The following is a 13,578-nucleotide window of genomic DNA, read 5'->3' on the forward strand; positions in this document are numbered from 1 at the left end:
TTAAAGCTTCAACTTCAAATCAATTAGAATTGTGATGCCAAAGGAGGAGAAATGAAATAATTACGTGTGTGCTCCATTTTGAGTCGTCATTTATTATAAACAACCGTTCATTTTGTACACTTCACTTACTTAACATTTACAACTACACAACACACTGTATAAATTCGCTGCCGGGTTATGATGTTTTTTTTTAATTTGACAACCCTTGTGCAGACCATGATTTATGTAATGGCTCAAGCAGTCTAAAATTATTAAGCAATATTTATATAACCTATATGCATATTATTTTGAAGTTGAATAACAGAAATGATATTCGCTTCGGAAATTCTAACTGAAAATATTTTCCGTTACGGAAATTTAAAAACACCATTTAAATTAATTTTTGAGATTTGTGAGTATATTAATTACATACTTTTCGACATATACAGTGACACAGCCGCTTAAGTCTGTTCAAATTTCAAATGTTGTCAGTCTTAATCGCATGATTAAAAATATTAACAAGCAAATGCCGAACCCAAATTGAAAGTTATCAAAATATATTATTGTAAAAAATGCTGTTAATATTTTCCCACTGGCATTCAGTAGGCAAGCCTCAATAACGCTCTTGTACGTAAGATGTACGCCTTTTGTAGAACTGGGCCTATACTTTCAAAAAAAGTTAAGAGATCGAAAGTTCATCAGCCAATCATTGACGGCCTTTCAAGCAAAATCCACCAATCATAGACAAGTAAATAGAGCGTAAGTACTTACGTTCACTTAGTGAGTTTTGAAAGTAGGGGCGTAAGTTCATATTACCCAGAACCTCCTGCAAAAACATATTTGCATAGAAAAAGTATCAAAAGCATAGTAAAGCTATGAAGAACATTTTATATTTGTTAACTAGTATATTTATGTGAGCTCATGAATGGAGAAGTTTCATGACAAGCATTTAACTTCTTTACTGCGAATATATTTATAAAAATGGGACGATTTCGTTATCTAGAGACTGTGGTCGATTTTTTTTAGTTAGGAGCAAGTCTGTATATGACATGGTGGCCTCTTCATTGACCGCTGAATATTAATTGTTCAGCACTTTCAAGGGCATTCTTACCTTGATAGTTTCTTGGCAATGAAGAAAAATATGTACTTGGGCCAATTTGGTACAAGGAAACGGAACGGAAAAAGCTAATGTGACATAATATTTTAATAGATGATGTACAATTTTTGGCTGTTAAACCCAAAATTAATTTAATGAAAAGGTGTTTCTTGAAATACCTTTTCCACCTTATCTATTCAATTTTGTCTAGAACGTTAGAGAAGTCATAATTGTTCAATATGAAATCTTACTATTTTAGTAATTATTAAGGAAAAAATTAATATATCAGACACGTGGAAGATATTATTTTACTTAAAGTATTTTTTCTTGCAGATTTACATGTTGAAGCAAATGCCTGTTATCTTCTCAATAGTCAGAACTGTTCAATTTGATTCGTCATATTTCTCATCTGAAACCAACAAGAAGAAAAATTTCATTTTTTCACATAAAAAATTATTCACATTCAAAGGAGAAAGTTTTAAAGCTACGAATCGAGAGTTATTCTGGTTTCCAATACTTTTCTTTGATCATTTCTACCAATAATTAATATTATTCAAATCTCTTTGCCATATGTTTCTAAAATATTCTTTCGCTGCGCCTTCATTTGTACATAAAAAACATAATTATTGAAAAGATTTTTTTAGATATTTATAAATGGCTTTGGAATATTTACTACATTCCATTTTAGTGCCTATTTGCACATAAAACAATCTATTTAACAATATATATCCTAAATTGTATCTAACATGTATTAATTAGAGACCTAGAAACTCGGTCATTTACAAAAATTGTGGTCCGCTGCACAAACGCCCCCTGGAGAGGCGAGAAAAATTCGACCTCCGCTGCATACGCAAACCTGTACGAAAAAAAATATTTCGTGATTCCGCTGCTAAAAACATAGCATTAATTTATTTATTTATTCAAAAAATTCACAAGCAAAATTTCTTACACCAAGGAAAAAGTTTGGCGAGTATTTTCACATGTTCGGACGAACTGTCGGCCGTTTTTCCATTCGCAAAAATAATGTTGATAAAAAAATTTGCGGAATTGCTATGAACAACGCATAAAATATCGAAAAAAATTTCTGCGAAATTATTTAATTCAGAATTTTAATCAATAAAGTTTATTGATACCACTAAGTAAAGCGACATTGCGACTGGAGATTTCTAGACATGGAATAAATCCCACATCGGAGTATTGTAGATGTTCAGGCTTAAACTGTATTTATTCTTCGAATGAATGGGCTTTCTCTGAATATATGTGTCGTGAATGCATTATCAATTAGAATTTGAATTGTAAAAATGTTTTGAGAGTTTTAGAATCGAGATTAGAGACTGCGAATAGGAAAGGGGGATTACGAACGTAGACTTGAATGCGACATTACGTATCTCATGAAGCGTATTCTAGTAGGCAAAAGATAAATTGTTGTCCGTTTGCCAAGTTCAACTGAAGTTATTTGCCTTAATCCCGTTTTCAAGTTTAAAAAGCGTCAATGTGATTTTTGGGCAACGAAGGTTTTAAAGTGTCTCTTGATTTTCTAAATCACATAATTTTAACCTGTACGTGGGCTGCCTCCGTACTCTAGACAGTATAAATTAACATAGCCAATACGAAAATAAATAACTTGACCATTTGTTATTGTAAGCCAACGGATTATAGCCAGAAATAATGAACAAAGTAAGTACTATACTAAAAAGCTCGCAGATATGAACTCTGGAGATGTGTTTTTTTAGACGAAACTGAATTAAATTAAGGAGTATTTAAAGATTTGTCGGTTTTGGGCTTAATAAATATATTCTGTTTAGTTTTGATGGCACATTCAAATCCAAAGTCTGATTATTGCCATTGGCAGGAATAGGTTTCTTGAAATGAGATAGCAACCCAACTCTCCGCAACTAACGTGAACCTCTTGCCTGGGTGTTGGGTTTTCTTTCAATCTGTCAGATATGAATACATACATGTGTTCAATACCTATTGTGAGTGATCGGCACACTCACTTGGTACACATCTGGTCCCACCAGATCTGGGTCGAAATTTTGAACAGTACTTGTCGGTAGGCCGCGTACCACCACTTTGCTGGTTGCAAGTTTGATCTGAAGACAAGGAAGTAAAACATCTTTAACTTTTTAGCGCATTTTTTCGTTTATGGAAAAAATGCCCTATTATACTCGTCATGTCCGTCTGTCCGTCCGCCTGTCCGTGACTTCACGTTTTCGTCGATTTTGAGAAAATGCGCTCGCTGTCACTCACTGCAGTGAGTACTGAGTTATATTTTTTATTTTTTCTAGTCAACTAATTATAGTTCAACCCTCGGCTAGCAGCATTTTCACAAGTCGACTCCAATTTTCCTGTCAGGTCATCCGACTACTCCTGTTCAACCCATTCTACTTATACTATTCCGGTCATATCACTTCCACAGGTCACCTCATATCGAGTGCCAACAGCGAACGCTAGATGCAAGTCTAAAAATATATAGTACTTATGAAACCTCACGTACCTATTTATCTAGAATGCAGGCAGCTACAATATGTTTGATCCGATATCAGGCATAGACCTCAATTAAGGAAAATCTTGACCAACCAACCTGTGAGATTTATCATAATTAAATATAGAAATTACGAATAATTGTCTGACTTTAAAAGTTTCTTGCACGCACATATGATAAGACTCGTTTTCGACTCACCATGCACACACATGATATGATAGGACTCGTTTTCGACTTACCATGCACACACATGATGTGATAGGACTCGTTTTCAACTTACCATGCACTCACATGATGTGATAGGACTCGTTTTCGACTTACCATGCACACACATGATATGATAGGACTCTTTTTCGACTTACCACCCCACCAGTAGACTGCAGGGTAAGGTCCCCCAAGCAGTGGGCGGAGATGCCCCCAGCGCGACTCTCGACCGTGACGCCCTGAGGAGCCGCCACCTCCAGCGCCCGCGTCGTGGACTCCAGCAGCAGCGACTTGCCCACCGGCGCCGACACGTGGCTGGTCTGCACCGAGCCGCTGAACGCTGCGCCGCCTTCGCCTTGTGCCATGAAAAATATGAAGAATGATGGATTTTTAGCGCATTTTCTCATTTATAGAAAAAATGCCATATTGTGCTCGTCATGTCCGTCCGTCCGTCCGTCCGTCTGTCTGTCCGTCTGTCTGTCCGTCTGTCCATGACTTCACGTTTTCGTCGACGAGAAATTGCGCTCTCTGTCACTCACTGCAGTGAGTACTGAGTTATATTTTCTATTTATTTAATGATTCAGCAGTAAAGCATAGAATTCATAAATATTCCGTAATAGCTCAGATGTGAGGTGTCGATACTTCAGTCAATTGATCTGAACCTGACCGCTGAATTCTGCGTTGCTTTCTTCTTATGACATGGAACATATGGAAATTTTTATATTTTATAAATGATTCAGCAGTAAAACATATAATTCAGGAAAATTCTGCATAAGCTTTAAGAGAAGCTCACCGATACATGACCCAATTGATCTATACTGTTGAACGAGGCAACACTTCCACCTTATTGCATGGAAAATATGGAGAATTTTACCTTTTACGAATGATTCAGCAACAAAAAATGAAATTGCCGGGAAATTTGCAAAAACTACGAGATAAATTCGCCTATTCATGATGCAATTGCTCTTACGCAGAACGCAGAACTTCGCGTCACCCTAGCCTCATGCTAGAACATTTAAAGAATTTATAAGAATTCTGGGATAATAATTGCATGGCGATCCGTTGAAGTCATTAATTTTCAGCAAAAGGTCTTGATGGATCGGAAGTGCTGTGCGCCGCCTAAATTTTGTGGAACGGAAAAATTATCATTATTTTTTTCATAAAGATGATATCTGTTTTACCAGGAAATACAAATTTGTCAATTTGTGCAAAAAATCATAAGAAAGTGAATTTCAATATAAGCATACGAAAACGTGACTTTCCATGAAAACACATACACAAGCCAACCGTGATAATATCAATATCAATAAAATCTCTACACCGGATAATATCAATAAATTAATATACTTAAAATTATTATAAATATATACTATATACATACATTTGAATATCTATACTATAAACATAAATATATATACAAATTTATACTATATAGTTATTTTTCGGCACTAACGCTCACAAATATGTAAATATGACTAGATTCAGGGCTAATAATGTCAATTAATAAGAAGCCAGAACACTTCAATACTGAATTTGAACGATCTAACATAAAAAATTGACGCTCGACCCCTTCTTTAAAAAAACATTTCGTATTTAATTGAAACAATAGAGAAAACATGCTGATGAAAGGTAGTTAAATCAATATAATTAATTTTAGTTTAGCGACCAAATGGAAGAAAGAGCAAGAGCGAGGCCGTTTGGCCGTAATGGCCTCCAGGACCCTCGGCCAGCTTACGAGTCTTGAGCGAAAGCCCCACTCAAAGGCGCGATGTTCTCGCATTTTTCACAGCGAAGCGACGATGAAGCGATAGTGAAGCGCCAAAACATCCTTTAAAGAAGACCTCGACCCTACAGGACCTCTAGCTTAACTTTTAATCGGAAAACTAAAGATTAAACCTTAAGAAAATAAGGGAACGTTCGACATTTGTATTTAGCGTGAAGTGGTTTGACAACAGTTCAGATAAGATGAAAGTGTTTATGTAGCTCACGCTACCATACTTTCTGCGCGACAACCACTCGAAGGGCCGAAGAACAAGAAACTTTTGCTATGAATAATAAATATTTAAGCTCTTAACCTAAACTTTTGCTAAGTTTTTAACCAAGCATATAAGTAAGTTATTAACCTAAACTATTACTAAGTTATTAACCTAAATTATTACTAAGTAAGTTCTTAACCTTAACTATTATTATATTTTAGATTACATAATTCAACCATTCTGGAGGCCACTGACATTCTAGAGGTGAGGAGATCACGATTCAGGCGATAATTTATTTGCTATAATTTGGTCATTTTAGAGTTGTACACAATTAACTGTCAGGTCACATTTACATATTCGAGTTCTAGCGATGATAATAACGTTGACCAGTTCAACATGCCACCTTTCTGGTGAATGCGTTAAGGCCATTTTTGCACATTGCTTGGCATTAATTAACGGATCAAATTTAATTAATCTTATGATTACTGTCGTGCAGTTTCATTGTTTTGAACTATGAATAACATTCAAAGCTCATTTACTTTCCATTTTGGTCTCAGGGAGTTAGCATTGTTAAATCGCTGGAATATTTTTTTATGTCGTGAAGGTATATAACACAACGCTTCAACGATCGCAATACAATGAAGAATAAATAGCAACCAGTCGGAAATTATTAGCTTAATTGTTAAATGTGGAATGTTTTGAACTTATTGTGTTTTTTACTTTTACTTTTAATTGCCTGATAGACTTTATCTTGTATCAAGTCGTTTCGGAAGCGCCCAAACCATAGTTGTATGTTTTTTTATGGTTTTATGTTCGTTTTTTAGCACTTTTTATATAGTTTTGCACATTTCTTTATTCTGTGACCTGAATCTCGTTCTCATTTGACGCTAAATTGAAAAGCTCATTTCAACCGATGCAGAAATTTTAACCTACAAGAACTAATTTTGCTCGCAAAAAATCAAGCTTCACATAATTTAGCAGCTGACTGACGAATAAGGTTCTTAATATACTTCTACGAAAGTGAACTTCTTTCTGTCAATATCGCATCGATTGCTAAGTTTCTTTTAGACACCATTGTGGAAAAAATCATATTCGATCCTGGATATAATTCACAATTGAATCACTCTTCTTCATTTCAATAAAAGCAAATCACTTGTGAAAAAAATTAACTGGAATTAAAGTGATATATTTCAGAGAAGTAATGTTTCCTTTGGCAAACGGAATAGTTTTATTTTGAAATTTCCATAAGAAAACTAATTTAATAACAAACGTACTGGAAAGGGTTCAAATTTTTCAATATAAACACGCGTAAACAGTCTACTAATGCATCTTCTAGGACATCTGCATACGTACCTTATACTATCTGCGATTATGCACGTTTTACCAATAATTCATTTATGAAAATATGGTGAACTGTTCACGAACTCAAGGCACATACATTTGCATGCAATGTAGGGGCTTCTTGAAGTGTATTATTGTCAGGCGACGACAACATGTTTGTCTCACCCAAACAATTCGATTAAAAATCCGACGAGGCATTGCAAGGCTGCCTTTGAATTGCCATAATATTGGAGTCCTCATAATGCATTGGAGGAAATCCGCCTTATGGGGTTAATTGTGGCTACAATGTCTTGTTTACTGTGTTGTTACTCTGAAATTGGGATCGTGAGGTACTATTGGATTAATTAATTATGTCTAGGACGTCAATTACCATGAAGGAAATCATAAAATACGGCAATCCAGAAAATAAATTCCTGACCGATCATGTACTTTTTTTCTCTATGAATGACTAAACGTAGATTTAATAGTGAAATCCAGTATCCATTCGAATATATGGTTTAAAATGAATATATGACTTAAAATGCAATCAGTAGCTAATAATTGGTAGTAACTTTTAGAATTGGAATGTTATACAATGAAGGTGCTTTCAAAGGCGATACGGAATAAATGCTAATTTGTACCTTTCACATCAAAATTTTAAACGTTTTTCAAACTTCACGCTTAAAACGAATGGAATGTTTGAAAGGAAAATTGAATGCCTGATAAGCTCATTTGCATAAATATAACTATATTCCAACGCTCGACATAAAATTTTTCGTAACTAGATTTTAATCTTGAAAAAAAAATCTATCGCAAAATGATTTGAAGAAGCGCTTACTTGAAGTTATAGATGCAGTATGACCACGTCAAAAGTATAAAAAAAAAATAAGTAAAAATATAAATATCCCACCTATTTGAGTGAGATTATCGCTCAGTAATGGAATCGAACTAATGTTTATAAATAGGTGATTTCCATATTTGAATTATTCCATTTTATGATAAGAGTTTTCCACACTTAAGTTTTCATCATTTCTTGGGTTATTTCATTCCATGTTAAGATTCTATTGAGTGAGGACAGCGACACTGCACAACGCAAATGTAAACAACCAAATTGTAAAATACGTATGTAAAACACCAGTGCACGTTCCATGAGCCTCAACACCATGCATGACAACACTATATTTATTTAAGCGAGTGAAAGAGACGTTGTTCCCCAAGCAGTTTCTTAATAAATTTTTCGTCCTGGTATGATCCCTACAAACTCGTCCATCGGCCAACTAAGGGGAATATTTTTCCGTCATAATACCAGAATAAGACATTTTGTCGCGATATTTCAATTGATCTCCAAAATCTCAACTCAATATACTCATACCAATTTTACACACTATGAACATATAATATAGTATATAAAATTATTTTTAGTACATACTAGTAAATATAATTATACTGTATTTAATTATACACTCCTAGAATATTTATACGAGTATATACCCAGTAGAAATTTACAGACGCGGCAGCTTCTGATTTGGATTACCAGAAGCTGGGGCGACTCTAAATTTTGTAAGAGTATCACCCGTGACTCACCGGCGACCACCAGCCTGCGGGCCCCCACCACCACTTCGTCTCTGGACGCCGAGAAGAGAAGGTGTCCGCGCGGGTCTCTCACGACCAAGGCGTCCGTGATGCACGACAATTTGTCCGCTCCTGCCGCATGTGAAGAATTCCATCAGGAATAATCTCTAAAGTCTCTTCTGTGTATAATACTAGAAATTATTCAACTGATATTTCGGTTGTTATGGTACATTTAACTAGACACTAGAAATTATTCAATTGATATTTTGGTTGTTATGGTATATTTGACTAGACACTAGAAATTATTCAATTAATATTTCGGTTGTTATGGTACATTTAACTAGACACTAGAAATTATTCAATTGATATTTCGGTTGTTATGGTATATTTAACTAGACACTAGAAATTATTCAATTTATATTTCGGTTGTTATGATATGCTCAACTAGAGACTTATTCAAACTTATTTTCTTATCAAATCAGAGACTTATCAAATTATTCAATTGATATTTTGGTTGTTATGGGATATGTAACTCAATTGGTTGAAAATTTAAGCGATCTACATGAGGAAAGCTACATAGATAACTTTCAATTATGTTTATTTGTATAAGTTCCCAAATTTTCATAAAGTCTAAATATTACTAAATATTACTAAATACTAAATAAATATATTTAGTCTATTCTGGTACGGCATGCCCTTAACCACAGACTCCGAAGCTTCAAACATAAACATTTGTTTTAAAATAATTTCATCTGCGTAACATCACAGCATTTTCGTATAATTGTTTTCTAGACAACTTCAATTTTCACGAATGTAAATCTGTCTCGATCAATCCAAATAAGTAATGGGGCCATCGCACATCGTTCATTATTCATGTACACAGCAGTATCCATCATAGGTCAGTGAATCATCATAAGCATGAGCAGCAACAGCCTGAGCACAAGCATGAGCAGCAACAGCCTGAGCACATGCATGAGCAGCAACAGCCTGAGCACAAGCATGAGCAGCAACAGCCCGAGCACAAGCATGAGCAGCAACAGCCCGAGCACATGCATGAGCAGCAACAGCCTGAGCACATGCATGAGCAGCAACATGAGTAGTAGACTCAATGATGGAATAAGCATGCATAGCAGCATAATTTAGAAGCAACATGAGCTGCATCAAGACAGCAAAATGAGTATTAGAATCATGAGTAAAACCTGCACAAAAAACAGCAGCATGAACAGAAGCAGGAAGAAGAGCAGCTACTGCAGCAGTATAAGCAACAAGAAAAGCAGTAGCAGCATGAGTAGAAGCCGGAAGAAAAGCAGCAACTGCAGCAGTATAAGCAACAAGAAAAGCAGCAGCACGAGCATAAGCAGCAACAGGAGCGGCGCGTCTTAGTCTTGTTAGTCAGGAATATATTGGAAGCGGCGGGTAATGAAGTGCCTGTTAGCGGCGCCACCCTGCGTTGCATGTGGGGAACACGTCGAGCTTGCCAAGCACCAAAAATTGAAAATCAAAAATATGCAAGTAAATACATTAGTGTACTTTTGAATTTAAAATTTGTAATATAATATATGCCTAACGAATTGTGTCATGAAAATCGAACAAAGTATGTTTCTTATTAAACAGTAAGTTCTTTGAATAATGCACCACTGAAGGCTTTGGATGAAACATTTCTACTATCGAAACATCAGATATCTAGCGGGTAATAATAAGTTGAGTCGCGTATAATGACAGATTTCATTTTATGACTAACAAACGCTTTTATATTCGAATTCTGATTCTGATTCTAATTAAAATTCAGATATAATTCTGAGAAGGAACTTCTTAAATGAGATTTTATATACCAATCAAATTGCTTGTCTCAGTCCTTTAAATAATATTTTCTAATTATCGACGCTATTTAAACGCTTACTCTTCCTTTTTTTTCAGCACAGACAAGCAGGCAAAACACTCGCTAAATTCTGCTTATGCAATAAACTTATATTGATTTTTATCAATAGAAAACTTTTTTTGCTCGCATGTGATACTTATAAATGACGGATACTTGAGGCATGTGATACTTATGCGACGGATTTGAACTTTAATTTCTCCAATGACAACTGCAGCTCAGAGGTCACGGTTGTAAAGAAATTAACGAGAAAACCTTGAATTTCATAGATTTAGTCAACCTTAAATTACAGCATGATCAGTCCACAAAGAGCATGTAACATAGGAGCTGCAATTTATCTTTTGAATGAAATTCGGTAATAGTTCGCGCTCTCTAATTTCATGCACGGGATATTTTTGTCAAGCTAAACTGAATAGCACTCCCCAGGTCCAGATAAGTCTTTTCTCGCAGCTTGGTCAAAAATCGACATTAAATGCACTTTAAACGTCAACAATTAATGAATCTTATTTAATGATGTATTAATGATGAATCTGACTCACCCAGCATCATAGAGCTACGAACGTTGCTGTTCTCGTCCAGCGCTGCTATGGTCACGTTATCGGCGGCCAGTAACGTTAGTGGCAGGTGGCGTCTGGAGGACAGATGCGTGGCTACAAGAGTGTCCATCATGTGGACGGGAGACGTGGCCACTAGACCGCCTTTCACTATTTGAAGTGCACCTAAACCTGTCTGCAAATAAAGTGAGCATAAAAGTTCAAACATTCACAACTAAACTCAATTTTTTCGACGATTGTTTCATAAATATTTTTTCCTGACTAATGGATTTAATTAGCAAATACTGATATCTCAAATAATTGTCGTCTTCCTTCTAGCTTCTTTCATTTTAATTTTAACATTTCATGCTCGTAGAAAACAAACTTTCGGAGCCTGTTCCATTAAACTTTCCAGGTATAATATAACTCATTAAATAATATTGCGTGTTAAAGTTAGCATCCAAATGTAAGTTAGTGACGCAATTTTCATGAAACTCTTTAGATAACTGGAATTGAATCATCTGTGTTCTATTCCATTTTGGTTTTGGAACTTCGGCTTTACATTTGTTAAATTCCGAAGAATGGGCATCAGGTCGATGAATGGAAACATAATGCAACATCCTAATGTAATCCTAAATGGCAAATCATCGATGTCTAATCCCCACCAGATAAAATTCTTCGTTAAAAGTCGGCTGTCTATTAAACTGATACTCATAAAACCTCAATTTCCATAAGGGGTCTCTTTGCTAAGCGCTGCGACAATCCAAATGAAAACAAATTGGCAGAACAAATTTGTAGACTCGCTCCGTAGTCCGGCAGTGGCCCTGGCAGTAACCTATTGAGTCAATTGTTGTCCATGTCTATTGCAAAATACATGCACCCTTAATCCGATTAAGTGAATATTTTGGCGGCTACAGCTTTGTCGGATTTGCCTTTAGGTGCCAGCGGGGCCGTGACACAAACAATGGGTATTGTCAGTGGGAGGTCACAGCACGTGAAATCTAGGATCAAATAAAGAGATCTGGGATCAGTTAAAGGATCTGGATGGGGTCCTGCACCTACATGGTGATGGTTGAACCGCTCGAGTCGCGAAGAGAATTATTAAAAGTGAGGCGATGAGTCGTGTACAGATTTGGGATTGTGGTTGTAAATTAAATTGGCCTGGGAACCTGCGCAGTTGATGTAAACCACGAACGATTTAGAAACAAGGGGTGTGAATCTATAAAGTTTCTAATAGCTTATCATTGTTGATTTCAAAAACGAATACTTATAAGACACAAGCTAGCACTTGAAATGTTTCCCAAAAAAGTTCTATATAAATGTAATTTAATTACTCTGTACTCAGTAGACAATTTTATAGGCTCCGAAATCAAGAAAGTTTCTAAATTATCAGTGATTCTACAATGAAACTAATGAATAAAATCTTGTAATATTTCAACACCATGACCTAAATTCTCAATTTTTAAATGACAGTTTCACGAGATTAAATTCAGTAATTTTTTCTCTTACGAATCACGAAAACGATGAGAAAGCTATTTTTAGGCTTGAATTATTCAAGATTTGATTCAAACATAATCAGAATAGATCTGACGCCCTAGATAAAAATTTCAGATATACGTAAAGAAACTGTTTCCAATAATGTCAAATGCTTTTTGAATAGTAGTTACCGCGCTAAATGAAAATTGGTAACAAATAAATAAATTAGTCTTAATGCATAAATTTAAATAACAATTTATCATTCAACTTCTATGCTCATTGAATACAATGTAAAATTCAAACTGGATTGTCTAACTGTGTTTGTTTAATCTTCTAACTTGCAGCACAAAATCGACCCGAACGCGGAACAATTTCACAGTCAACATCAATGTTCCTTGAATACAATGTAAAATTTAAACTGGATTGTCTAACTGTGTTTGTCTAATCTTCTAACTTGCTGCACAAAATCGTGAAAATCAATTAACTCACCGTAGAAAAATCCAAGACCCTCATGAAGAAGAGCGTGAGTGCAAGGTTAAGAGTAACTGTCGCTGTCAGGAACAACAGCAGCGCGTAGAGACATCTTCTTCTCCAGCCCCTCAATCCTAATCTACATCCTCCTCCATCTTGTACTCTTTGATGATTATTGTTCGTTGTTGTGCTTGATTTTTCGGTGTTGATGACGTCATTTCTTTCTCTCCCTCTCTCACCGCTTCGTCTGTCCGTGCCTCTTTCTTCAACTTTTCGTCGTCGGTGTGGAGTGTTGATAACCGAGTCTATTTCGTCTCCAACAACGGCTTCTTCCATGATATTCAGTTATTTAGTTGACTCCCAAGTACACCTTTAATTTTGAAACGTACCTAAACTTTTTCACATTCGCTTTCTAGGGGCACAAATTCATTAGATGCATACAAATTTGCATGAACTATATTTTTTTCACTAATGTGTCAATAAAAAACTTCTGAAATGTGAAGGAAAAGATTTCATTCCTTTGCAGGCATAAGATCCATATGAATACAGCTTGAAATTTTTTCCGGTGCGTATAGTTCCTCTAAATTTCA

At 35.5% G+C, this 13,578-nt stretch overlaps 1 protein-coding gene across 1 annotated transcript; it reads right to left on the reverse strand.

The window, feature by feature from the left end:
- Positions 1-1,693: 1,693 nt before the first annotated feature.
- Positions 1,694-13,324, reverse strand: LOC108665472 (zeta-sarcoglycan). The gene is made up of 6 exons (XM_018152227.2): positions 13,007-13,324; positions 11,048-11,237; positions 8,645-8,764; positions 3,923-4,119; positions 3,073-3,168; positions 1,694-1,931 (listed from the first exon to the last, which is right to left on the reverse strand). The coding sequence occupies exons 1-6, from the start codon at positions 13,322-13,324 to the stop codon at positions 1,851-1,853; spliced, it is 1,002 nt and encodes a 333-aa protein (XP_018007716.1). The 3' UTR covers positions 1,694-1,850.
- Positions 13,325-13,578: the final 254 nt, after the last annotated feature.

This window comes from Hyalella azteca, unplaced genomic scaffold (genome assembly GCF_000764305.2).
Source record: "Hyalella azteca isolate HAZT.00-mixed unplaced genomic scaffold, Hazt_2.0.2 contig4447, whole genome shotgun sequence".
Lineage (NCBI taxonomy): Eukaryota > Metazoa > Arthropoda > Malacostraca > Amphipoda > Hyalellidae > Hyalella > Hyalella azteca.